We start from the raw sequence: 27,906 nt of genomic DNA on the forward strand, positions 1-27,906 counted from the left end.
GTTAGATTCAAGCGTTTAGTTGACAAAATATATAAGATTACTTAGAAACACGTTTTACTAAATTGTCATTATTATAGAATTGAATTTTTAACAACTCTAGCTCTTTTATTTTTTAATCACAATTTCCATAAAAGTACGATAAATTATTATAATTCTTACATTTTATTACAGTTTATATATTAATAAATAAATATATGATGTTAAAATAAATATATAAATCATAATTAAATAATTCATGAAAAATGATCGGCTGATTGCATCACCGATCATAATTAATACACTAATAAATCAATTAATAGATAAAATAATAATTATAATGTTAAAGCATGATATCTATTGTTTAACTGTAATAAAAAATATAAATTTATTTTTAATTAATCTTTAATCTTATTGAAAAAAAAAGCTAAATCAATTAAAATAAAAAATGGAAAATTTGTTGAAAAATTTAATATTATACCCGTAATCTAATAAAACTTTAAAGAGTGGGCCTTAATGAGATTAATCATATATTATGATATCTTGACACTATTCAAGAACACAAGATAATCGAGTGGGAGGAAGGTTAAAAATCCAAACAATATAATTTTATTCTAAAATGTAGTATTACAAGACCTAATGTAAGATTCAACTAACCAAACGTAATCTTATTACTGCTCCCAAAATTTAATTTATTTATTTGAGAAAAGAGGTATGTAATTAATTTAAACATTCATTTTCAGTAAAATAAAACCAAAAGCTCCACCTTTGCATGGTAAACAACAATAATGAAAATGATGACAAATTCTACAAGATAATTCAATAAAACATACTTTAAAGTAATTTTACATTATAACAAATAAACTGTAAAATCTTACATTTTAATCAAATGAACCGAATATACTGTTCCTTATGATTTTTACACTTATGGTGAAAAATAATTTATATTTGTATTTAACATATAAAATTAATTGAAAATCTTTTGCAAAACAAACCTCAGTCAAATCTTGAATTTTGTCTATGTTCAAAATTGGATTTTGGAGATTATTTAATTTTCTATTATTAACTATTTTAATTAAAATATTAACATATTTAGTTTTAAAAAAACCTTCAAATGAAAAAAAAGTGTTAGTACGATGAATTGGAATTATTTAAAAAAAATATAAGTCAGTATTTTAACAAAAATAATTAATTTTATTAATTATTTTGCATATTGACAGTGAAATATAAAATTATTTATATTTCTAATTATAAATATTTAAACTATTTATTAAGTTATTGATTGAGTTGGTGTTATTCTCAATAGAATTACCAATTCAATTAGGAAATTATAGAAATATCCTTCAATAATTAAAAAAAATTTATATCATTTAATGGTATTTTAATCTTTTCATTTTAAGACAAACCAATTAAAATATAACTATGGCGGAATTTGAACCTACGCTAAATCGATTACTAAAACCTTAAACTTACCACTAAACCAAAAATTCATTTTAATATAATTTATACAATTTTGTTTAAATATAAACAAATTATTATCTACATTAGTTGTATATATCTATACTTATTTATTAAGCCCGTGAGTTGGTGTCATTAACTGGGTCACAAATTCAGTTGGGAAATTATAAAAATGCCCTTTTGTAATTAAAAAAAGTATATTATTTGAAGGTGTTTTAGTCTTTTTATTTTAATAAAAATAAGTTAAAATATGTATATAGTTGAACTCACACCAATTGGATCACTAAAACCTTAAATTTATCATTCAATTAAAATTTCATTTTAATGATTTTTATATACTTTTGTTTTAATGTACACAATTTATTATTGGGTAATCTACAAAAATAGCCACTTTTGTTTGTCCCAGATTACATTTTAGTCAATTATGTTTGAAATGTTACGTTTTAGTCACTTATGTTATTATTTTGTTACGAAGTGATCACTCTATCGCTAAGTTCCGTCATCTCTCTAACGGTAATCCTATGTGGCAATCCAATTAGATTTTAGTTGCCTACTTGGATTTCTAAATGGGATGAAAATAGATTTTTAATTAAAAAAATTAATTAATTAAAATTTTTAAACCTAAACCTTAACTAAAAAAACTGTTCATCTCTTCATTTTTTCAATAGTTTTTTTTTTCTTTTTTCCATTTGAGTGGAAAAACTATTATTAAGATCAAAATAGTTTAAATCAAATTGACTGCTTCATAAAGATGGAATCAATGGAGGGTTCATGTATGTCTTTCTTTGCATTCCTCTATCTATTTTATTCAATACTAAAAAAACAAAAGATTAGATTTTTTATTGTTTAATGAAAACGCTAAATTAAAATTCTTAATATTTTCTTCTACTTTTTGAAATTGTTTGTGGGTCGGTAGACATCCCATAAAATGCAACCAAAAATATGTTTTCATGAACCGTTTTCATTCAAGCTAATTGTAAAATTTTCAGAAAAAGGGTTGTTACTTTCACTGTTCTTGTTTCTAATAATTATATTTTTCTAGTTCTTTACAGTTCTTGAATAATTGATTTCTCAATCAAATTTTTTTTGATCTGAATCAACTTGTATGTTTACAATCTCTTTGTGGGTATTCCAGATTATTTTTTCCTACTACTGATTTTGTGCCGAATTATCTTGCAATATTTTTTTTTTGCTGGACTTGGATAAGTTTTGGTTTAGAGCTAATTGGTTAGTAGCTTTTGTTTTCTTTAAATTGTATCTCTATGTTATTAGTTTTACCTGCTTAGTACTTGGATTTCTGATCTGAGCTCAATTGAGACATACTTAAACCCTCCATTCAACCCGTCTTTATGAAACAATCAATTTGATTTCAACTATTTTAATCTTAATAATAGTTTTTCCAGTCAAATGAAAAAAAATTGAAGAAAAAAGAAGAGACGGAAGAAAAATAAAAAAGAGGAGATGAACAATTTTTTTAGTTAAGGTTTAGGTTTAAAAATTTTAATTAATTAAATTTTTTTAATTAAGAACTATTTTCCTCCCATTTAAAAATCCAAGTTGGCACCTAAAATCTAGTTGGACTGCCACGTAGAATTACCGTTAGAGAGATGACAGAACTTAACAATAAAGTGATCACTTCGTAACAAAATAATAACATAAGTGACTAAAACGTAACATTTCAAACATAAGTGACTAAAATATAACATGGGGCAAATAAAAGTGACTATTTTTGTATATTACCCTTTGTTATTTACACAAGTTGTATAATTAGTTCCAAATTATAATGGAAAAATTAGTCATTGTACATTATAATTAGTTTCATCCAATTTTACTATAAAAAGTTGGTCTTTATATGTTGGCATGAGGTACACATGGTGTATCACGTGTCATTGTCTGATTTTTTTGTTAGTCATATCAAGTTTTAACAGAACAAATGGATGTAGTTTTAAACAAAATGACCAATTTACTATTTGATCTAACATATATGGATTAATTATTTTAAGTTCGGGAGTAAAATACAATCTCAATTCTAATATAGGGACCTTCTTGATACTTTTACCTAAATAAAACACAATGAGAATAGATAGGAGCAGCAGATAGAGGTGTTCATGGGCCGGGCCAAGCCCAAAAAATGGGCTTAAAATTTTTTCCAAGCCCGGATCAAATAAAAATACTAAAAACTGGGCCCGGTCCGAGCCGCCCGTATTTTTTATATTATTTTAAAAAATATATAATACATCAAAAATACTAAAAACATCAAAATAAATATTTCCCAACAAATTAAAAATAAATTTTTAAAAATATGTAGACTTAAATAACACTAATATAGATGCAACTTAACAGGTAAATGCCTCTAAAATAATAAAAATTTAACAAATGCCTTTAAAATAATAACAAAATTAACAAGAAAATAAGTTTTATATAATATCCAAATAATAACAACAAAATAGTAGTAACATAATAATAAAATGGTAGCAAAATAGGGAGAAAATAACAAGAAAATAACATTAAAAAAATGTAGATTTTTTTGTCCTTTAGTGAATTCGGGTCGGGCCGAGCTCGGGGCTAAAAATACATTACCCAAGGCCGGACTCATTTTTTAATCCAAATTTATTTTTCGAGCTTATATTTTTACTTAATTCCTCCCACATTTCGAGCGGATCTTTGAGTCGAGACAAGTAACCTGGCCATCAACACCTCTAGGAGCAGACAATGATAGGTAAAATAAGTTTTTTAATTTAATTTTATATTTTATCTAATTTTCAATCAGCAAGTCGCCTACTGCTCTTCTAAATGGCCTCTGCCACATTTCTCTCCACTCTCTCGTTGGCCAACAAGGTAAAGTTACCCTTTTTTTTTTTAATCCATTTACCCAACTCATAAACTCTAATATTTGCAGTAGTAGAAGATAAGCATTTGCAGAATCTGATACTAACAATCTAATTCCTTTTTCCTTTCTTTCAGAATTATCTGCTGTTAACTCCTACTCATGCTTGTGCAAAAGGGTATACTAACAACTTTAGAGTTTCCAATTTACCTTCCATTGTTGTAAGAAAAGAGGGTTCTGTTCGATCGCAAGGTTTTGTAGCAATGCAGGAGAAGGGTGGTTCAACATTGAGCGATGATTCGAGGACGAAAACCCCACATGTTTTGACTGTTGCTGGCTCTGATTCGGGTGCTGGGGCTGGAATTCAAGCTGATCTCAAGGCTTGCGCTGCTCGTGGAGTCTATTGTTCTACTGTTATCACTGCGCTCACTGCTCAGAACACTGTTGGGGTTCAGGTTTTATATTCTTCGCAAACCTTTTCTTTTTTCTGTCCTTTTTTTCTTTTCAATACTTCGAATTTTGGTTTTTTTTTCTTTATTTGATGAATTCTGAACCATCTTGCTTCGTTGGCTTGAAGACTTTTCATCATTTGAAACCTGAAAAAGAGAACGAGAATGATTGTATAGAAAAAGATTCATATCTTTGTATAATATGTGTAGAGAATATAGGATTAGCTGCTATTGTTGAATTTACGTACGATTGTAAATTAACGGAGGTTGAACAACCAGATTTTTGTTCATGTTCATTTTTAAGATTGTTCGTGTTAGGTTTGTATTTGTAAATAATTTCAAAATGTTTTCATGTTAATTTATTTAAAATTATGTGTTTATGTTCTTGAACAAACATATTTGTGAAAATTAAACAAAATGTTCATGAAGAACATATTCAGGAACAATGTTTATAAAATAATAAACAAACAATTAATGAATAAACACATACATATATATATATATATTATATTTTAGATATAAAATAATTAAATGTTTATATTTATATAAATAAAATAAGCACACAAACAATAATAATTTTATTAATATATAATAATCAAACAATAAACAAGTTTTAAATGAGCTTTATATGATTTAATAAACGAGCTTTAAATGAACATAAACAAATTTATTCATCAGCATAAATCAACCGACCATACTTTGTTCGTGTTTAGTTCGTTTAATAAAGGAGCTTCAAAATTTTGTTAACATTTGTTTATTTAGCTTAATAAACAAACAGAAACTAAACTGCTCACGAGCTCTCCCCTTGTCCTCAATGGTTATGCACTTGTCATCTAAACTTTAACAAGGTTCAACAGAGCTGTTAAGCAGAAGAAACCAAATAAATTAAACTGCTCATGAACTGTTCTTCGAATGCTTTGTTTATGTTTAAGGTTGATGATCTTTTATGTTTATGTCATGGATTAATTAATTTTCTGGTTGATTTTCAGGGTGCAAGTAACGTACCGGAGGATTTCGTTGCACAACAGTTAAAGTCTGTGCTCTCTGATATGCAAGTTGATGTGGTAAGACATAGTTAATATGTTGAGCTTTAAGTACTTAGTTATGAGTAACTCATAGCCATAATTGGGGCTTACTACTGTTTCCCAGTTATGGTCTTTTCAAGTATTAGGTATAACTGCAAAATAATTCAGCTTAAGCTTTATCATCTATGGTATTAGGTGAAAACAGGCATGCTACCTTCTGTTGGCATAGTCAAGACACTTTGTAGGACGCTCAGGGAATATCCTGTCCATGGTACGCAATGGAAATAAATTTTGAAACTGTGTTTTTTGAGTTGCAATTTTAGTTGACATTTCTCTGGTAACCGAAGGCAGCTTTGGTGGTTGATCCTGTCATGGTATCTACAAGTGGGGATGTGCTAGCTGGTCCTTCCATTCTTTCCACTTTTCGGTATGTTATGGCTTTTTTTTTCTCTTAGTATTCAGTAATATGTATACCCTTTTGGTTCTTCACAAACGTCGTTGTGCACAATCATTTCATTTGAGGTTTGCCGAAGTGAACTGTGGTTCGTTCTCAGTAGTTTTTATTATTGTTTCATGCTTTCAGAGAGGAGCTCCTTCCAATGGCTGACATAATAACCCCAAATTTGAAGGAGGCATCTGCTTTGCTTAATGGTATGCAATTGGAAACGGTGGATGACATGCGCTCTGCTGCAAGATTGTTGCATAATATGGGCCCAAAGTGAGTTGAAAAGCTCTTTTGATTTGCATAATATGACAAATGTTCTACAAATATCTATAACTTCATGTTCACAGACAGTTAAACAGATACTTTATGTACTGATAATGTTTGTTTTTTCAGGAATGTGCTTGTCAAGGGGGGTGACCTACCTGACTCATCAGATGCTGTTGATATTCTATATAATGGTAGGTTTATTAGATTTTGTGGTTCTCAAAGCCAAACTGTTTCCACCCTTCCTTTGCTATTGTTTGCAGCAAATGAACTCTTTTATGGATGTAACTAAATGGTTTTGATGTCTGACTGAACTCTAAAATTCGACTTTCCGTAGGTCATAACTTCTACGAGCTGCGTTCGCCCCGTATAAGAACTCGTAACACTCATGGTACCGGTTGTAGTTTGGCATCATCTATAGCAGCTGAAGTAGCAAAAGGCTATCCAATGCTTTCAGCTGTTAAGGTAATTACATCTCTGCTATGGCCTTACTGTTTTCCAGCTCTCTCTCATTCTTAGCCACTTGTCTTTTGGCAGGTAGCGAAACGCTTTGTTGAAACTGCATTGGATTACAGCAAAGAGATTGTTATTGGAAATGGACCTCAAGGCCCCTTTGATCATCTATTGAGACTTAAGAGTCATTCTCAAGATTGTCATAGGCAGCAGCCATTTGATCCAAGTGACTTGTTTCTGTATGCTGTTACAGATTCAAGAATGAACAAACGGTGGGGCCGATCTATCGTTGATGCTGTTAAAGCTGCCATAGACGGAGGTGCTACTATTATCCAGTTAAGGTCGGTTTCAGCTGTATTTTTTTTCTCGGTTATCATGAACTAGATTGTAGGAACTGCTGCTACACAAGGCTGTTTGCGGATTTTGTTTGTCTGTGATGAAAATAGCTTCACTTTTTGCAGAGAGAAGGATGCTGAAACAAAGGACTTTCTGGAATCTGCAAAAGCATGTCTTAGAATTTGCCGTTTGCATGGAGTTCCTCTGCTGATTAACGACCGTGTTGATGTTGCCATTGCTTGTGATGCTGATGGAGTGCATGTTGGCCAGTCCGACATGCCTGCTTGTGTTGCTCGAACTCTTCTTGGTCCAGAAAAGATTATTGGTGTCTCTTGCAAGACACCGGAGCAAGCTGAACAAGCATGGGTTGATGGTGCTGATTACATTGGGTGTGGTGGTGTCTACCCAACCAACACCAAGGAAAACAATATCACAGTTGGTTTGAATGGGCTGAAAACCGTTTGCATGGCTTCGAAGTTACCAGTGGTGGCCATTGGTGGAATCGGTGTGTCAAATGCACGTGCTGTAATGGAAATCCGCACACCGAATCTAAAAGGCGTTGCTGTTGTTTCGGCCCTTTTTGATCGGGAATGTGTACAGACTGAAACAAGGAAGTTGCATGAAGTGCTATTGGGATCTAACATTGGTAGTACATGACAAGTTTTATGATCTGATTCTGATAAGATAACTATCTCAATATGAGATGTTCAAAAACTGAATGTTGACAATCTTAAGCATCACTCGATTTTTTCTGTAATAATCATAGAAGGGATGGACAAGTTCCTATTTTCCATGTTACTCGTATTGTGTTAAATTCGTACATCCGAAACAACTAAATCTTAAATAACATATGCAACATGAAAATAGAACAAAGCTGCAGGAAAGTGTGAGGAAAAAGCAGGAACAAGGCAAGTAACAATATTTAAATGATATTTCATATTATAATGGTGAGTTGTAAAATTTTAAACGAGTCAAACATTCTGGCATACCATTTTATGATGGAAAAGAAATCAGCTTACAAGACTCGCATACCCTCCATTATACTCTAAAGTCTAGACATTAACAACCCACAATTATGAAGTTGATCCCAATTGGGTAAAGCTTCAAATCCCAGTAGTTCCAACTTCCGACTTTCAATAGCAACACAACCTAAACAATCATAAAAAGACTGCACAAACATCTTTGGCCCAAGACAATAATTTACAGTTTGTTTATTCGACACCAGGTCCTAGGTAGAAACCGACATCATATGAACACAAGGACTAAACACAGAACTCGAATTGAAAAGCATATACTAACAAGTTTTAAGAGACATGAACTTCTCCACTAGCATGTACCTCCTTTACTGTCTTCTCGTACTCATCTTCTTCTTCCTCTTCTTCTTGCTCTGTATCTTCTTCCCTTGCATCCCCATCTTCTTCTCCGCCCCAGCCAAAGCCACCAATAGACCGTGATACTGGAGGAGCTACTTTCGCTTCTTCGACTATTTTCATGATTTCATCAACAGATTGAAGGGAGAAAGTTGGGTTTTCTTTTCTATAGTAGGCAGCTTGAGCTGCCTCTGTCAGTTCCCTGGGCAAGTTCTTCAAAAACCATGGATGGCTCTTGATATCTTTTATGGAGATCCTCTGTGAAAACACAAGCTCAAACAGTGAGTCCCAAATGGGAAAAGCCAGAAAGGAAAAGCAAGCTTATCAAGGTGACAAATGGATGGAAGGTTATTATAGAGAGCTACTCCAAGAATGCCAATTTAGAAATGGGAACTCTTTGTTTTACTATCCATCCACTTCATAGGCAGAAAAAAGAACCTCGTCTCTCATAATTTAGCTATGGACAAGCAACATGTCATTTTGATTATGATCAATCATGCTCCAAAAGTTATAATTTCAATGCACGAGTAGAAGACAGTAGATATAAGCCTTGTGCTTCAGCACATGAAAGAAACGATGGAGAATACACACATCCATACATATACATTCAAGACTCATATCATGCCAATAATTGAGAAAAAGAAATTATGGGAAAAGTGAGAATAACAACTGTCCACATCTTGAACAAGTTCTGTAACATCAGTACATACCCTGGAGGGGCTAGCAACAAATATGCGAGAAAGTAGGTGTCTGCAATCTTGAGATATATGAACATAGTCTGGGATTTTGTATTGAACTGACATTATTCTCTGCGACAAATTTTAAAAAAAATCATAAAGAAATTAAATGATTGAAGAAAAGTTAAAACATGGATGGTTGGAAGGATGTAACTTACGCTAATAGTTTTCCTAAAATTCTTTGGATCTTCTTGGTCCTCAAATGGGTAAGCACCAACCAACATAACGTAAAGAGTCACTCCACATGACCATACATCAGCCATCTGAAAAAGAAATGCAATCTTAAAGTTAATCAGAAACAGAAAAAAGAAAAAAAAAAGATCTCCTCTCTGCTCTGGAAAGACTTACTAAACCTCAGAAATCAGTACTCTTTGCCAAATATCTCAGATGCTATTTCTTTCATGGTCGTTAAAATGAAAACTTCATCATAAAGTGGCTCTACCTGTAATAATGCAGTACTAGTAGATTTCCAACTAATTGATGGATATTCTGAGCCACTGATCTTTAACCAGGTTTATAATCACCCTCGAAAATTATTAAAATATTACCAAGTACCATCAGTCAATCTTTAGAACAGTATGTTAAGGCATCAACTACTCAGAAAACCAATTATCATGAGCAGATAGTCATAACTGAAACAACCTAGTCTAATAAACAAGCTGCTATCAGCAATTTAACAAAAGTAGACAAAGACTAAATTACCTTGCCATCATATTCTCTCCGAGAAAGAACTTCTGGTGCAATATAAGCAGGAGTACCGACAGTTGACTTGGGTCTTGAATGCAGCAAAGATGACTAAAAAGGGGCGGAAGGAAGCATCTTAAACAACAATTTCCGCAAGCATTTGATTATGCTTACTCTAATAATCCTATTTTGAGTATTACCTTTGAGTAACCGAAATCACAGATTTTCAGACGAGGAGCAGGGCTCCCATCCAACAAAGTATTCTCTAACTTCAAATCTCGATGGCATATTTGCTGAAAGTAAAAAAAAGGTAAAATATGAGAAGCTCACCAGAAAAAAAAAAGAAAAAGAAAGAAAACAAAAGAAAAAGGACAACCTAAAAATCTCGTAATAGATGGAATCTTAAATCTTAGTTACCATGGAATGGCAGTAGCTAACTCCTGAGATCAGCTGCTGGAAAAAATATCTGGCCTGAAAAAATAATCTGTTATCATTGTGGAAAGTTCAAAAACACCAAGCAGTCCATCTTTCACTTAGAAACTAATGCAGGATTATTCAATCGATAAGATGTGACATTTCATCTCAGACTAGTCACTAAATCAATTGAAAAGGGGAAAGGGAACATACTGAATCCAACAAGCAACAAGGTAAAGGTAAACATTATCAGTCCCCGCACCTTTTTTTCCCCTTTTGCAAAAGGGCATGTATTTAATAGCCAACTTTTGAAATCTAAGCTTACCTCATCTTCACTGAACCTTCCAGCGTTGCAAATTCGCTCAAAGAGCTCACCACCAGCAGCATACTCCATCACAATTGCAAGATGCGTAGGAGTCAAAACAACCTGCGAATTAAAAAGGAAAAAAAAAAAAGAAAAAACAAACGAGATGTTAATCTAAGCACATGAATGTAAAAGGAAAAAAGAAAGAAAGTGGATAACAAATGACAGTACCTCTTTGAACCGAATTATATTTGGATGACGAAGCGATCTATGATTTATTATCTCTCTTGCCACATTCTCATCAATCTATCACAAAAGGTAAAATGTAAAATTAAAAAAAAAATCTCAATTTTCTTTAAATGCAACAATAGTTATAAACAACAAGAAATTAAATTCAACTGCAAATTTCAATCTTTGCGGAACTACCGACAATAATTTCATTAAAAAAGTATAAAAGCTAATCTTTCCCTGCGAAAAAAAAATCTTACATGCACACCATACATGCATGCGTGATACATAGATAGATACATGTAAAATGCATCAAAAAAATATTTTAAAATAGAAAAGAAAAAGAAAATTAAGGAGAAGATAACCTTGTGGCCACGGTCAATATACTTCATGGCGACAAGTTCTTTGGTTTCCTTGTTACGCATCAGCCTCGCTACACCAAAGTTCCCAGATCCTATGTCTTTCACCAGCTCGTACTTCTCCATATTTTTTTTTCTTCTTTTAAATAAATCAGATAAATCAAAACCCTAACTCAATTATTCACAAATCCAAGCACGTATCGATTTACATTCAACACATTACGAATCGAAACACGTAGCGGCGGTGGACGGCGGAGATGACGGTGGATGTGGAGATTTGGAGAGATTTGAAGGAAAGTAAAGAATATGGAATTTTTTTTTCAGTCTTTGAAAGACAGCAAAAATCAGTGCATTTATGAAGAGAAAAAAGGTTTATAAATTATTTTATTTGACCATTTTTTTTTTATTTTGGAAGAAACTGTGTGGGGATAATAATTTAGAAAGAATAATAAAATCCCAAGCACTGCCCCTTTCCTTTGTTTATTAGAAGGTGGTTTGATTCTCTGCGGAGGGGCACTTGCTAGCTTATCATGAGATCTCCTCTTGATTCCGCTATGATTGTATTTTGATTATGGTTAATTTACTTTTTATCCATGAATTTAGTAATTAAGATCAATTTGATACTTAAATTTGATAATTTTTTTCCATTTTAATCCTTAGACGTGTTTCATAGTGAAATTAATTATCAACTTTAGAGACTAAAAATAATGATAAACCTTCTCATACTTGTTGGGTCAACCTATAAATAAAATGATAATACGCTTTAATATATTCAAACTCATATCATCTTACATTGATAACAATACTCATACTAATCAAACTATCTGCTACTTGATTCTAAAATTAATACAATAAATTGGTGTGATTCACAAGTTGACACTTAAGGAAAATTTTTATTGTATGGTATCTTGGCTAATTTTAGTAACCGTACTCACTTCCAAAATTATAATAATAAAAAATAAAATTAATTCGGTGCTTGTCTTGAAAAATATTATAAAAAAACACTATTGTTAATAGAATTTCTTTTTATAAACAACAGAAATTTATTTAATATATTAGTGACAGTTTTTTTTAAAAATTAAGATATCTTAAATATTTTTTTTATAGTTAAAAATTAATCTATTATATTATAAGTCGATAATGGTAGTAAGATGAATGCAAAGTAATAAGAAATAAAAATAAGAACACGTAAATTTTATGTGGAAAATCTTTATTGAAAAAACTACGAGAAGATGGACAGAAATTTACAAATGTTAAAAAATAATAATACAAGAAGTTTTTAAAAACGTCTAATATACAGATTCAACTTCTGCAGCAAAGTTCAGCCCTCTGACCTTCGCCTCCACATATTCTCAATTTTGTCTATTACTTAACTCAAAATTTAGTTTTGTAAAAAAATTATTAAGAAAATGGAAAAAATTATTAAGAAAAAACTTTAAAGTTGATAAAATATTAATATTTTTGTTTAATTGATTGAGTAATATTACTACATTTATCATGCAAAACTAGAATCAAATTAAAAGGCTGTAGGACCAAACACAATAAAAGTCAAATTAAATAAACTGTGAAAGAAGGATCATATTCTTGTTTAGAAAAAGAAAGAAAGAATGATCATATTCTTAAATATTTATTATATGGGCCAAAATGAAATTTAAAATAATTTAGAGTGAGTCCTGCCTGCCCCCCCTAACTTTATTCGTGCTTTCCAAGAATAATATAGTGTATCATGTATAATTGGTAAACAATTAAAATAGTTATTTTTGTTTATATCAAGTTACATGTTAGTTATTTATGTCTGAAATATTATGTTTTAGTAACTTACGTTATTACATTGTAATATTTTAGTTATTAAGCCGTTAATTGCCATTAATGGTGTAATGGTAAGCTAACGTAGCACGTTAAATCATCATTTCAAACAATAATTTTAGGTTAATTTTTATAATCGGTCCTGTATTTTTTTGTTTTGAGCATTTTTTTCTTTATGTTTTTTAAATTTATTTCTTTTTATTTATTTTTCCATTCTCTTTTGATTTTCTCTTTGTTTTCTTCCCTTCTCTATTTCTTTTAACGTAATTCTTCTATATTTTTCATTTGTTTAAACCAGTCCCTATATTCTTATTTTCTTTAAATAATTTAACTTTTTCGAGTGAGGCAAGCTTTTGGACTAATTTTAACAAATAAAAAATATAAAAAATTATGTTAAAAAAGCGGAAAAAACAAAAAAAGAACAGAAAACAAAAAATTTATTAACATCCAAATAATCTGCTTGCTTTAGTGTATATATATGGGAAGAGAGATTTTTAAGTTTTTGAAATGATAATACTAAAATTCTTTTGACATGTAGCAATAGAAAAAGGAAAACATTTGTGGAGGAACTTTTTTTTGTATAATTTTTAACAATCATAATAAGTATTTCTAATTTACTTATATTTAATAATTTAACTTACAATTTTATATGCATTTTAAATTTTAAAATTGTTTAAATTTTTTTTAAGTTTATTACTATTTTTACAGATTAAATATACTATTAAAATTGAAATAGATATTTTAAATATATAAATAATGTTCTAATAAATTATTTAGTGGTCACAAAATTTAATTAAAAATCTACATCCACTAATTAATAATTAAAATTAAGTTAGAAACTATATATAAAAATATAATTTGACACAATTTATTAATATAATATTTAAATTTTAAAATGCTATTTATTTAAATTAAATTTAATGTAAATTATCATATTTTAATGAAATATTACAAAATTTATGACAAAAATTTAAGAAAAAATTAATTTAATTTAATTAATAATGCAATCAACGTGTACTTAGCACGGGTAAAGAAAACTAGTTAATATATATTAGATTAGTGTAAAACTAAAATACCTTTATAATTTTATAATTAATGTTTTAATATTATAATTGTCATATTTAATGTTTTATCTAGGTAAATTACGCATGTCCAGGGGCGAAGCTAGAACAAATTTTTAGGGGAAGTCGAATAAAATTTAAATTTTTTATAGTCTATCTCTTTATAATTTTTAAAGGATTAAAATAAATTTTTATAATTTTAGGGAGGGCTAAAGTGTAATTTTACCTTTAATAATTTATTTTTTTTTTTAAATTAAGGGCTTAAATTGAAATTTTTTATTTTTAGAGGGGCCAAGGTCCATGCCAACCCCCTGTATCTGCCTCAGCTCATGCCAAATTTAGGTACAAATCACAAAATTACACATGAATTTTGATCAATGCGTAATTTTATACATGAGCTTTGATTTTATGCAGCTATATATATGAAACTTTGGAATAAATTTTCTATTTTGAATGTGTATAATTTATATTTTAATTATGATTATATTTATAAAATAAAAATAAAATTTAAATTCCTTCAAAACAATTATAAATTTTACATGCAAATTTGTTATAAGAAATGTTGATTGGAATAAATTTAAGTGCTAATTTGTTTGGTATTTCATGGATTGTGAAAAGAAAATTTCAATTCTCATACGTTTCTTTTTTTGTCCTTTTTACCTGATTTGATCAACTTCGCCATCATATGAAAATATATATAAATCACAGAAAGGTCCGCACCATTACTATGGGTCCAGAGCCTACTTGATTATGTCTTCCTCTAGAGAGTGATACCAACGTCCAAATCTGCGCGTGGGTCACCTGCACTTTGCGTCCTTAAGCCATTGTTCCCTATTTTCGCTAATAAAACCATTTTAGGAATGGAACCTGAGCTCATGACTTGACCTTTGGCTTCTAACTTGTAACTTTTAAACTCTCTTCCGTTTCTTTCAGTAACGTTTTTGCAATAAATATATATCTTATTTATAAATATTTTTATCAATATTTATTAAATTATTATTTTATATATTTCATAAGTGATGAATGAGCTGTTCATGGGTCGGGCTGGGTCGAGTTTGAGTTGGATTTAAACATGACATTAACATATTATATGCTTGTCCAAACTTGATCTTGCCATAAATATGAACTTAAAATTTTGCTTAAACCCATTCATATCTGCAAAAAATTAATTCAAGCTTATTTTAGGCTTACTCATATTATTTTTTTTAAAAATATTTATATTATATTATATTAATATTTAATAATTTAATACTTTTTTATTAAAATTTTTTATATAATCATCTTAATATTATTTTAATATTTACATTAGAGTGGTATTATGTATTTAGTATATATTTATTTTTTTAATGTGTTCTAAATTACATAATATAAAGTATTATAAACTTAAAAATGAGTCAAATTCGAACCTTTAATATTTAAAACAAAATCCGGCCCACATTTTAAAAGAGTCTAATTTATTGTCTAAGCCCATTTTTTAGGCATAATATTTTACCCAAACTCTTCTAAGTCTTGGATGGCCGTTTGAGCTTGAGTAGATAACCCTACTTATAGACAGGTCTAATAATGAGCGAACCTTAAAAGACATATTACACTTCCAACAAAGTACAAAAATTCAAAATTTAAAAATAACATTGTTAATAGGGACAATCATAAATTTTAAAAATAATTTTTTTTTCAATGTTCCATTTTTATTTTTTAAAATATCAATAAGTATGCATGTCATTTTTTTTAACTCCATCTAAATATTCAGGTTAATATAATATCAAATACTTGATTTTGATTTGAATGTTCAATGTTACTTAAGTTTTTTAATCCTAAATAAATATTTGAGTTTAATTTTAATGTTCAATTTAGCACCAAATTTTAGCTCTAGAATTGAGGGTTGTTACTAATTGATTCTTTTAATGCAAACTCGAGGCTGATGGACTGTCACCTCAGTTCCCAATTGGTGTTGGTTCTCTTGCACCTGCTCAACCAGCTAATGTCACTACCAATGTTGAATAAGCAAGTTACCTATCGGTTATATTGTTGGTCAGCTAACTGCATCTCACGATGATGAAGATAGGAGTATATATGTGCTTGCTGCAATGGTGTCTTACAGAATTACAGCACCAGTCTATACACATGGTATGGTCGCAATAAGAAAAGCAAGTGCGTGCAAACCAAAAGCATATTGTGTAGAAGTCGATGAAGTTCCACCTGACAGACATCTAGCACTATAGTCTAAGAAGTGGAAGGAAACGATGATAGCTGAATATAAAGCACTGGTGAACAATGAGACACGCTCCTCGATGAAGATTCCACCAATAGATTTCCCATTGAGTGCAAATGGTTGTAAAAAAGTAAAGAAACATGCAGATGGAACAGTTGAACATTACAAGAAAATACCTGTAGGCAAAGGATTCTCTCAAGTCCTTGGACAAGTTTTCAAGGAGATTTATAGCCTAGTTGTGAAGTCACCCACTGTGCACATGCTACTCTCTATTCTTTAGCCAATCAAATGTCAACCAGGCAAGTTGATGTCAACAAGGCCGTTGCGAATTGCGATCTTTTAGAGGAGGTGTACATGGTACAGCCTCCAGGTTTTGAACAATATGCACCAAATGCCATTGTATTGCGACAAGCCCTAAGTCGGTTCTCTAAGCTCAAAGAGTACCTGAAAGACATCCCAATACGACATTGCAAGGTTTATTATTCCTTGTTTGTTTGCAAAGACAATGATGTCATTGTGTACCTCATAGTGTATATAAATGATATCTTAATCACTGGTAGTTCGAATGAAGTGATTGTTGATCTGGTTGACAAACTTCATACTAAGTTCTCACTTAAGGACCTTGGAATATTTCGTGGGGATAAAGGTGAAAAAAGGCTGGGAATGGATTTGTGCTACGCCAATAACCATCTCATGCAAATTGTTGAAGGATGCGGTAGAGTTGTTTGCAGATCCATAGCTCTATCATAGCATTATTAGACTTCTTTTTCTACGTGTGTCACACAAGGCCAAACATCTCATCTAGTGTCAACAAAGTAGCGCAGTAATTGCAGTCTCCTGGAGATGAGCACGAGGTTGTTGTTAAAAGAATCTCGTGTTATATATGAGAAGAACACTTGATTATGGGTTGGTCTTTTCGCCGGGATGCATAGAAATGACTATTGTGGCCTTCTTTGATGTAGATCCGGGAAGTGACAAGGATGGCAACTGATCTATTTCAGGGATATTGCACAGATTTAAATGACAACTTGGTGGCTTCGAGCTCTAAAACAACAGAGATCTGTTTCAAGGTCCACAGCATGAGTAGAATATAACAACGTTGAAAAGGATGCTTATGAGTTACAGTGGCTACAGTAAGTCCTTGCTGATTTTGGTGTGGAGTTGAAAGGTGTCAAAACTATGGTGTGACAATACTAGCGCCCTCGCAATGGCTGTTAACCCTGTTTTGCCACACTAATACCAAGCATGTGGACTTAGACTTGCACTTTGTTCACGAGGAGGTAGTTGATAATCAGCTTAAGTCAATTATAAAAAAGTCACTTATAAGAAGGGTTGATGGTTCGGGTTGGGTCTAAACATAATATTAACATATTTTATATTTGCTCAAATTTGGACCGACTCGAAATATCGGTCTAAAATTTGCACAAGCTAGTCCTTATTTGTAAATGACTAAACCAAACTTATTTTAGGCGTACCTATATTATTTTTTTAATTTTTAAAAATTATTTATATTATTTTAATTAAATATTATTATATATTTTTCAATTTATTGATTTTTTTATATAACTATCTTAACATTATTTTAATATTTATATTAGAGTAATATTATACATTTAGTATAGGTTTTATTTTATTAATGTGTTATAAATTACATAATATAAAATATTATAAACTTAAAAATAACTTAGGTTAAATTAAGCTTTAAGGCTCGAGCCCAACCCAACCCAACCCATATTTTAAACGGGTCTATATTTTTTGCTCAAACCTATTTTTTGAATATAATATTTTTACTCAAATCCTCTAAATTTTGAACGAGCCTTGAAACCTGAACAGGTAACTCGATCCACGAACAGGTCTACAAACAAAATAGGTATGAGCATTTAATAAAGTAAAAAAGACTTGAGTTAATTAAATTGATGACACTTATTTCATTAATCAAACTTAATTTGAAATTTTAATGAATCAAATTGAAATTACATTATAATTAATTGTTAAATTGTTTGAATTATTTAAATTATTCAAATTATATGATTCAAAATTTAGATAAATTATTTAATTCGAATTATTTATTTAAATTAACTTAAAATCTTGAATTACTTAAAACATTTAATTGATATCTTCAAATCGAGACGAATTTAGTTCATCTTAGCGTATGCTTGGGTTGACAATAGGGCCAACTAACGTAAAAACAAAGCAAGATGGGCCGTGTAGAAGTTTAGAATTAGCGAGGAAATCTATGGGCCGAATACCAGATCCTTTAAACCTGCATATCAAAAGGAGATCTTCACCTTTAATTCTCAGACAAGTCAACGTTAATAAAAAATAGGTTTATTAGATAAACTAGTATCTGAATTTGGTTTCAAATATTCAATTTTGTACTTAAGATTTCTTTATCATAATTTAGTACTTGATTTTGGCTTCAATGTTCACTTTAGTACCTGAAATTTTTCAATTTGATACTTGAATCTTTTTGTCTTAATTAAGTACCCAAGTTTAATTTTAATATTGAATTTGGCACTTGAACAATTTTTTTATCTCAATTAAGTACATATGTCTTTTTTACTAGAGCACATATGTCAAACATTCATTAGGAAACATGATGCTGTTTGGTATGGGTTCTAAATTGAACAGTGAAATCAAATTTAGGTATCAAATTAGAACAAAAATTTTCAGTTACCAAAATGAATATTGAAGTCAAGTTTAGGTTCCAAATTGTATATTAACCCTTAATAACAAGGGATCAAAATCATTATTATCTTAGAACGACAGTTAAATTTCATCCCAAAAAAAAAATCATTAGAAAAGAGCGCGTTACCCGAAGGTCACCAATCTTAGAAAGAAGACGAGAAAACAAGAGAGCTGGTTCATGTAATTTAAAAAAAAAAAAAGGAAAAAGAAAATTCTCTCCCAAATTTATAGTTCGAATTATAAAAGGGGAAGAGAACTCAGCAGCAGTGTAGTGTTTTGAATCGACCTCCGGTTTAGCTTCAGATTCGAGCACCGTCATGTCATCTTCCGTAGTCTCCACTGTTCGTTCAACCTTATCTCTTTTCGTTGTCGTTTTCATATTCTTTTCTCCGGTTTTCGCTTCTGAGTCAGATCACAAGGTAATCATTCTATTCTCCTCTTACCCTCTACTTTTAACCCTAACAGTGACATTTTAATTCTTTTTTTCTTAATTTTTCGTGTAATTTTATTATTTTAATTTGATTCAGATCTGGGCAGTTTTTTGTTGTTAGATTAGGGATTGCCATTGACTTGTAGAAATTTATGACTTACGTTTATTTGTGGCATTTGTTATACAAAAATTGTTGTTACTGTGTTGCTATTATGAGGTGTAAGATGTGGATCTCTGATGTATGGTTTCGTAATGTAAATTTACGTATGAAATGTTGGAAACATGTTCGGTAAAGATTGTTTATGCACGCTTGAATTGTATCATTTTCACGTTGAGGTTAGGCAGTAAGCTACGGTTGAGGTAAATCGGATTGTAGTGAAGTTGGCATGGATTCCTTCATGTTTAAATATATAGTTCTAAGCGTTTTCTAGCTTCTTGTTTGTTGGATTTATTATTAATTTTTTTAATTGGTTTTCATTTGGATCCAGTTTGTTTGATTGGATCTGCTTGAAAGTGTTAGACGGGTTCATTGCAGAATACTCGTGGGGACTCTTCGATGTCTTTGCATTTGCATGGTTACTGTCCTATTATATTGAGCTGTCTTAGTTACCTTTTATAATAGCCAGAGAAATGTCTCAGCTGGAATAGTGAGGAAGAATATTATCAATGTTTTAAGCCTTTTGTCCTTTACTAGGTATAAGGTCATGCTTTCCTTGAATACACTGGGAGAGTAGGTTGGAAATTTGTTTATGCGACTTCTTATGAATGATATTGAATCAATAAACATTCAGGACTTTGACCAAGGAATTTGATCAGTTGTCTTTTCCTGAATTATCAGTCTAAGCATTTTTGGCTTGGTTCAGATGCTCTTTGCAGACAAAGTTTGTTAGTTATCCCATGTTGAATTGAATTATCAGATGGAAATCACTTACCAGGCAAATAGCTCCCCAACTCTTTTTCATTCATATATTTTACAGTTGGTGACTGGTGAGCTGAGTATTTTAATTCATGGATTTGAGTTCTTGGGGTGCAGGCTTCACAGAATTTCACAAAGTATCATGCTGAATGCCAATCCTTGAGATCAATTTTACATCATCCTGTCCTGTTCATTTCCTTGTGTTCAAATAACAGTTCTGTATAAAACCTTGCGATTATTATCTTTAACCCGAAGTGTGGTTAATATTTAGATATGCTTGTTGTTGTATGCTGTTAGATTTCTGTAATATCTTTATGTTGCGTTTTTCTACTTCAAAAGTTCTGTGTAAATTTTACCAATTCTCCTCTTGGTATTCCTTGCAGTATCAACCTGATGATCCTGTTACTCTATGGGTAAATAAAGTTGGTCCATACAACAATCCACAAGAAACGTATAACTATTACAGCCTTCCTTTTTGTCATCTGGGCACCAATCCGGCTCACAAATGGGGTGGTCTTGGTGAGGTCCTTGGTGGAAATGAACTGATTGATAGCCAAATTGATATAAAGTTCCAAAGTACGCTTCTTTTTCTTTGTTCAACACTTAATTTGGTTGCCGTAATTTCTTTCATAACTTTTCTGCATGTGTTTGACTTTTTATTTTTCCTTCTGCTCCTTTTGTTTTGTTCTTCATCAGAGAATGTGGAAAAAAGTACCATTTGCCAACTTGAACTTGATGAAGCAAAGGTCAGGGAGTTCAAAGATGCAATTGAGAACAGTTATTGGTTTGAATTCTTCATGGGTATGTTTAGCTTTTCATTATTTTATACAAAAGTTGTAACTGTGCATGAATAGAGTTAGAAAGATATTGATACTTGACAGCTTAGATGAGTACTGAAAATCCCTGGATTTTAATGCTTTGGGAGGGTGTTGTTCTGTTTGGGGGTGTGAGTTTTGGTGGGCAGTGAAAAATCTGATGCCATGTATCCCTTCCCTAGAACACACCATTATGAAAATAAAATGTTCCATGCGTGTTGGGAATTTCAAGGAAATTTATGGAGACGTGGATGTTGGTTGTGGATAAGTTACAGCCATATTACATGCATTGACACCTGTAATAGATGAAAATGATTTTTATGCAGACTTGTTTTTGGTAAAATTTTATACAAGGTTTTTCCTCCTCCTGATCTATTTTAAATAAATATTTCTATTGCCATCAGTCATCAAACTCTTATGTTTTCTTTTTTGCTTAATGCAAAGAAACAAAAGGTTTCTTATCTGCACAACAAAAATCTTATGGACCTTTATTGGTTGCATGGTGATGGATTGTTTCATAATGCAAGCTAGATCTACATTTTAAATCATTTAAGTGGGTCTGAAAAGTGAGGATGCACGGGTGCTTTCTCTTGGTATGACATGTCTACTTGCCGAGTTTAAGGGATATTGTCGATATGGGTTATTTTGTTCGAGCACTTACTCTATCTTCCTGGCCTTTTTTTTCATGCCATGTTTCTGTGCTTCGCAATGCTGAATGTTTAGATGACCTGCCTTTATGGGGTAAGCACTAATCCACTTTCTGTTTCTTTTCTTTAGTTTACTAATCCTTTTATAGCCTGTTACTGAAGAGTTTAATGTTAACTTTTTAGGCTTTGTTGGTGAGCTGCATCCTGATAGGAACAGTGATAATGGCAAGCATGTCCTCTACACACACAAGAATATTATTATTAAATACAATAAGGATCAGGTTTGTGATTCTAGACATAAGTATAATTCAGTTCCATGTTTTGGTATCTGCTGCTGATGTTGATCATAGTTCAATCTTGCAGATTATTCATGTCAATCTCACTCAGGAGAGTCCAAAACCACTGGAAGCAGGGAGAATATTTGATCTGACTTACTCTATCAAATGGATTCCAACTAATGTCACTTTTGCTCGTCGCTTTGATGTCTATTTAGACTATCCTTTCTTTGAGCACCAAGTAAGCACTGTTATTGGTGATCGTTCTCTTCATTTGACTTTTTTTTCTTTTTTGCAACAAAATTGTGTTCACACGTCTTGCATTGGGTTATTCTGTTTTCTTGTAAATTTTATGAGAGCTTTAAAAACATACATCAATATGCAGATCCACTGGTTCTCTGTCTTCAATTCATTCATGATGGTTATCTTCCTCACTGGTCTGGTATCCATGATTTTGATGCGAACTCTGAGAAATGACTATGCGAAGTATGCTCGGGAAGATGATGATCTGGAAACTTTGGTGATAATACCTGGACCCTTTCTTTTTTCCTCTTATACAATCAAAGTTCTGTTATCTGATTATTCACGTTCTTCTTTCTATTTTACCTATGTTTTCAGGAAAGGGATGTGAGTGAGGAGTCTGGTTGGAAACTTGTCCATGGTGATGTTTTCCGGCCACCTTACAATTTGGTTCTGCTTTCTGCTGTTGTTGGCACAGGAGCTCAGCTAGCATTGCTTGTTCTCCTTGTCATCTTATTGGCAATTGTGGGAACGTTGTATGTCGGGTATGTGGCTAGTATGAACTGACAATTTGTGACAGTTGTTAACAGTTGAATGTACATATTTATTCCTCTGCCTCTCTTGGATACCACTTTTATGCATATATAAAGTCAAGCATAAATACATGGAGCTCTTGATGGGATCACCTTTATTTATGAGCCTTCTTTTTGTAGCATAGACCATGGTGTTTTATCTTGCCATTTTTAATTCAGAGTATGAATCTCTTTGCTGTTTGGTTTTCCCATTTCATCGTTCAGCCTTTTGACTATTAGTAATCCTGTAAACTGATTATGTTTGTTCAGGAGAGGAGCAATTGTCACTACTTTTATACTGTGTTATGCTTTTACATCATTCATTTCTGGTTATGTGAGTGGTGGCATGTACTCACGGAATGGGGGTATGTGCTTTATCCCTTAATGATTTTCACCTGCATACGTTCTCTCTACTTGCGGTTCTTTCAATTTAAAAGGTTGCGTTTGTTTCTATTTTCAGGTAAAAGTTGGATAAAGTCAATGATCCTTACAGCTTGTCTGTTCCCATTTATGTGCTTTGGCATTGGTTTCATCTTGAATACAGTCGCTATTTTCTATGGATCTCTAGCAGCTATTCCTTTTGGAACAATGGTGGTTGTTTTTGTAATTTGGGCTTTCATTTCATTCCCCCTGGCCCTTCTTGGTACAGTTGTTGGAAGAAACTGGAGTGGTGCTCCAAATAATCCTTGCCGTGTGAAGACCATTCCTCGCCCAATTCCACAGAAGAAATGGTATTTGACCCCCTCTGTGGTGTCTTTGATGGGAGGACTTCTGCCATTTGGCAGCATATTCATTGAAATGTATTTTATCTTCACATCCTTCTGGAATTACAAGGTGAGGTTCTTTTTCCTAGGTTTTAATCATTTGACGAGGGACAAAAATCACATTTGCAGTTCTTTTTACCTAATCTTTTTGGTTGATAATTTGCCTCATTTTGCGAGTCATAAGTTATTTGGATATATTATGTGTTTTGCAGGTTTATTATGTGTATGGCTTTATGCTGCTGGTCTTCCTGATTCTCATCATTGTAACTGTTTGTGTGACAATTGTGGGGACATATTTCTTGCTAAATGCTGAGAATTATCACTGGCAGTGGACATCGTTCTTCTCTGCTGCCTCCACAGCTGTCTATGTGTATTTGTACTCCGTATACTATTACCACGTTAAAACCAAGATGTCAGGCTTCTTTCAAACCAGCTTCTACTTTGGATACACTTTGATGTTTTGTCTTGGCTTGGGAATTCTCTGCGGTGAGTTTTGAAAAATATATAAAATAATCCATCATATTTATAAATAAGGCTGTCCACCCTTTTCACGCATGACATATTCAGTGGAAATGAGTTTATTCTTAATCTTCTATGTTTCTGTTGGCTTGAAAGCTTGAAATCTTGCCCAAAAATTTCTGGATTGTTTTCCTTGTTTGAAATTTTGTACAATTTTTGCGATCGATGTATTAAAATGTCTGTAGATCATACATGATTTTGCAAGACATTGAGCATTTCTCTCTCTCTCTCTCTTTTTTTATTAGTTCGAGCAGTGGTTTTGTCTTGTTTATTTTCTGTGTTGCTGTTTAGCACTCTTCATATTTTGCCAGAGAGTGTTAAGAGTTCATGGTATCCTCTGATTCCCTACTTCATGTCCAGTATTCTAATTATTTCCATTTCTATATTCAGGTGCTGTAGGTTATCTTGGTTCCAATTTATTCGTACGGAGGATCTATAGAAACATTAAGTGTGACTAGAACATCGCTGTCGGAAAGTAGAACCATCAGCACTTCTGCGAGAATTCTAGTTATCGACGCAATAAGTGCTGAGAGGAACCTCCTGATCAGGTACAGGGGAACCTAATGAAGCCTATAAGATTAAATCACGGCATTTGACGGTAACATGTATTCTTGGTACCATGGAACAGGGAAAGCCCTGAGATTTTGTTTTGCTTCTTTTATAATAATTATTATTATTATTATTTTATTCCTCTGGCTGTAACTTGAAGCCCTGGTTTGTTAGATTTCAGATATTGTTTTATAATTTAGAAACTAGCTAAAGTATAAGACTTGTGTCATTTTTACTTGTTATAGATGTGTCCTTGACCCCTCTGCTTATAGATGTTGTCGTGTCTGTAGGAACTGATACTTAAATTCCATTTGGACTTGGACTATTACTTTTTTTCCCTCTGATATATAGGAACCTTTTAAAGTAATTCAGTAAATGAGTGGTGTTTTTTTTCTTGGAAAATGTTTCTTATGTTTTTCCAGGACTAATATAGAGGAATTAGAAGGGTTCTGTATACTGGGTAGACTGAATGAAAACGGCATTAAATAGCGAAAATAATTATATGGTGTGATGGCAATCTAGCCTGTACTGTAATAGCAAAGGAGTTAGTAGAATCTTTTCCGATGCACTGTTAACGAAATATGGATGTTATGATATGAAAGCTGTGGTTGGCATAATTTAACCTTTTTTTTTTTTGTTTCCATATCTGTAATATTTGCTTCGTTATTTTTCCTTGCTCAAAAAGAAATTGTCTTTTTTATTGTATGGTTTTAGTTTTTTAGACTAATTTCTTTTCTAACTCTAATCTGAATTTTGTATCGCTATTTTATTTACTTAATTAGATTCATCATATTTAACCGTCTGGCATACTTTTTCAACAGAAAAGGAATTGTTCTTAAAGTGGGTTTTTTAAAAGTATTTGATGTATATACCTGGAGGGGTGATGATTTAAGATGGTTGACTTAGAAGCTAAAGAGTTGTAGAAAAGCTAGAGTAATCAGAATACGAGCGTTGGAATCAATGTTTTTTAAATATTTTTTTAAATTGAGTTGGTGATTGAATTGATTAAATTATTGGTTTGATTAAAAAATATTAAAAATTAAAAAAATAAAAAACTTGATTCATTCGGTTCTATCAGTTTTTTAATTGATTGAACTAGTTCTTTTAGGTTTTTGGGTAATTAGTTTAAAGTCATTTTTTGAATCGATATTTTAATTCAATTGATTCAACCAATTGATTTAAATAACATTGGTTAGAAGAAGATTGGGGAATAAAAAGGAGAAGAGAGTTGAGGCTTCTTGGAGAGGATTAATGTCTTTGTCTTTTTTCTTGGTTCCCATGAGCCTTTGAAAGGAGGTCCTTTTTGACCGTTTTTGAGGTGCCATGTGTTGTCCACGTGTTGGTCTCGGACTTCATACAAGCTAGTCGGCCTATAGGTATTTTGCTATAGTAGGTTGTCCTAGATAGGCTTTCAATATGAACTGCCGATGTTTAGGAATAGGAATTGAATATATGTGACGGTAAACACTCTATCTATGTCAAGTGGCTTCGATGGTTCGGATTAGTAGGTTTCTTAGCTCACAAGGTTATCTTGGCAAAAAAATGTCGACCAATGAGGCATGAGCTCGCAAGATATAGGCATAATTATTGTCTTTCCACCAATTGAGGGGAGATTATAAAATGACCATCTTTAAGACATTGGGTTTCTACGACTTGTCATTCAGGATAGTAAGGATTTCTAGAGTGTAGGTATCTAGATTTAAAAAGTATTTTGAGTATATTTAAGAAGTTTGAAAATATTTGAAACTTGAAATAAATGGCGATACGATGGGAGTGTAGTTTTAGGCAAAACGTTCGTTATAGTTGACTTAACTGACGTGAGAAGTGGCCGTTATTGAATGAGGTCACATGTCGCTCTTTTGTTGGTTTAAGGGTTGACTTACTTAATAATGTGTTAACATACATTAGGACAATATTGCGTGTTTGTAAAACTTTCAAATCACTTTTTCTCTATAAGAGGGAATGTTGGTGTTGGGTTTCATACTTCAACAGTTTTACTATTACTTTCTTTAAAATCTTTAAATACTCTAAATTAAAAAAATAACTCATGTGAATTATCAATACAGTTGGACTAAATCCATAATTATACCTTATTGTCTTCCTTCTCTTTCTTTTGAATAAAATGCCATAGGGTTAAGGATTGTGTTCAATTGGCAACTACACTCCACCAATTAAATTGATGGGAATAATAAAAAGATAATGAAAGCCACAAAATGTTACGCCACGTGGAAGATAAATCTCCATACAAACTACATCCTCCCGTTGCCTTGTTTTTATAAACATAGCTCCACTCCCATACTGACTATGGCCTGCCACAACAATACACAGGCATTCTTATTTCTGAAAACTGAAAATGGCTTCCACCGCCGCCCTCTCCACTTCCACGGTCAGCAGCACCTCATTCGTCCGCCCCAAACTTTAAGCAGGCTCTTTTCGGGCTAAAACCCCAAAGAGGTGGGCGTCTTACAATGGCAGTATACAAAGTAACGCTGCTCACTCCGGAAGGACCTCAAGAGTTTGAGTGCCCAGATGATTTGAAGATCCTGGACCCGGCGGAGGAGAACGGGATTGATCTTCCGTACTCGTGCAGGGCTGGTGCTTGCTCTTCATGTGCTGGGAGAGTCAAAGAAGGCAGTGTGGACCAGTCTGAAAATAGCTTCCTTAGTGATGAACAAACAGAAGAAGGCTTTGTTCTCACTTGCGTTGCTCTCCCAACAAGTGATGTCGTCATTGAAACACACCGGGAGGAAGATCTCGTTTAAAGCAACTGGGTTTTCAGGGTTTTTTTTCTTTGGGGGGGGGACTTTTAGTGTTGTTTAAGGGATGTGTTTATTGTTAATGTTCTTGAATGAATTCCATGTTCTTTTAAGGTTTTGTTGTTCATTTTTGTAGTCACAAAAATGGAATCATTGTAGCCCTAATAATCTTTGCAATGGTTAAGAATCTCTTTGTTTTCTCCCTCTCCTATTCTTGAAGTTGTTCCACCGTGAATGTTATTGTGGAGTTGCAGGGAATTAGTTCTGGTTCACGACGAAAAGAGTCATTAATCCAACACCCCAAAGAAATGCAGGTGAAAGTAAAAC

At 32.1% G+C, this 27,906-nt stretch overlaps 3 protein-coding genes across 3 annotated transcripts; 2 read left to right on the forward strand and 1 right to left on the reverse strand.

The window, feature by feature from the left end:
- Nucleotides 1–4,147: 4,147 nt before the first annotated feature.
- Nucleotides 4,148–8,026, forward strand: LOC107894239 (thiamine biosynthetic bifunctional enzyme TH1, chloroplastic). The gene is made up of 10 exons (XM_016819501.2): nt 4,148–4,272; nt 4,399–4,716; nt 5,700–5,774; nt 5,931–6,006; nt 6,087–6,162; nt 6,319–6,453; nt 6,574–6,638; nt 6,782–6,909; nt 6,982–7,238; nt 7,359–8,026. The coding sequence occupies exons 1-10, from the start codon at nt 4,228–4,230 to the stop codon at nt 7,888–7,890; spliced, it is 1,707 nt and encodes a 568-aa protein (XP_016674990.1). The 5' UTR covers nt 4,148–4,227; the 3' UTR covers nt 7,891–8,026.
- A 120-nt stretch (nt 8,027–8,146) lies between these two features.
- On the reverse strand, nt 8,147–11,774 carry LOC107894240 (serine/threonine-protein kinase SRK2A). The gene is made up of 9 exons (XM_016819502.2): nt 11,336–11,774; nt 10,974–11,048; nt 10,764–10,865; nt 10,442–10,495; nt 10,225–10,317; nt 10,043–10,135; nt 9,499–9,603; nt 9,314–9,412; nt 8,147–8,861 (listed from the first exon to the last, which is right to left on the reverse strand). Exons 1-9 carry the CDS (start codon nt 11,453–11,455, stop codon nt 8,538–8,540), a joined length of 1,065 nt encoding a protein of 354 aa, XP_016674991.1. The 5' UTR covers nt 11,456–11,774; the 3' UTR covers nt 8,147–8,537.
- Nucleotides 11,775–19,184: 7,410 nt separating this feature from the next.
- LOC121212194 (transmembrane 9 superfamily member 1) lies at nt 19,185–27,779 on the forward strand. The gene is made up of 12 exons (XM_041084541.1): nt 19,185–19,515; nt 20,826–21,018; nt 21,139–21,243; nt 21,981–21,998; nt 22,088–22,185; nt 22,268–22,420; nt 22,565–22,699; nt 22,798–22,964; nt 23,262–23,356; nt 23,452–23,825; nt 23,968–24,241; nt 24,665–27,779. Exons 1-12 carry the CDS (start codon nt 19,414–19,416, stop codon nt 24,730–24,732), a joined length of 1,782 nt encoding a protein of 593 aa, XP_040940475.1. The 5' UTR covers nt 19,185–19,413; the 3' UTR covers nt 24,733–27,779.
- Nucleotides 27,780–27,906: the final 127 nt, after the last annotated feature.

The sequence above is a fragment of the Gossypium hirsutum genome, chromosome A13 (genome assembly GCF_007990345.1).
Source record: "Gossypium hirsutum isolate 1008001.06 chromosome A13, Gossypium_hirsutum_v2.1, whole genome shotgun sequence".
Classification (NCBI taxonomy): domain Eukaryota; kingdom Viridiplantae; phylum Streptophyta; class Magnoliopsida; order Malvales; family Malvaceae; genus Gossypium; species Gossypium hirsutum.

Bases quoted from the DNA above. Each gene is read 5' to 3' on its own strand.
- LOC107894240 (XM_016819502.2), bottom strand. From the start codon at position 11,455: ATGGAGAAGTACGAGCTGGTGAAAGACATAGGATCTGGGAACTTTGGT. The intron at 10,318-10,441 runs GTAACTAAGATT...TTTTACTTTCAG, and splicing joins TTAGCTACTGCCATTCCATG to CAAATATGCCATCGAGATTT. The intron at 8,862-9,313 runs GTATGTACTGAT...GTGTTTTCACAG, and splicing joins TTGTTGCTAGCCCCTCCAGG to AGGATCTCCATAAAAGATAT.
- LOC107894239 (XM_016819501.2), top strand. From the start codon at position 4,228: ATGGCCTCTGCCACATTTCTCTCCACTCTCTCGTTGGCCAACAAG. The intron at 4,273-4,398 runs GTAAAGTTACCC...CCTTTCTTTCAG, and splicing joins CTCTCTCGTTGGCCAACAAG to AATTATCTGCTGTTAACTCC. The intron at 6,163-6,318 runs GTATGTTATGGC...TCATGCTTTCAG, and splicing joins TCCATTCTTTCCACTTTTCG to AGAGGAGCTCCTTCCAATGG.
- LOC121212194 (XM_041084541.1), top strand. From the start codon at position 19,414: ATGTCATCTTCCGTAGTCTCCACTGTTCGTTCAACCTTATCTCTTTTC. The intron at 22,700-22,797 runs GTGATAATACCT...CTATGTTTTCAG, and splicing joins ATGATGATCTGGAAACTTTG to GAAAGGGATGTGAGTGAGGA. The intron at 22,965-23,261 runs GTATGTGGCTAG...ATGTTTGTTCAG, and splicing joins GTGGGAACGTTGTATGTCGG to GAGAGGAGCAATTGTCACTA.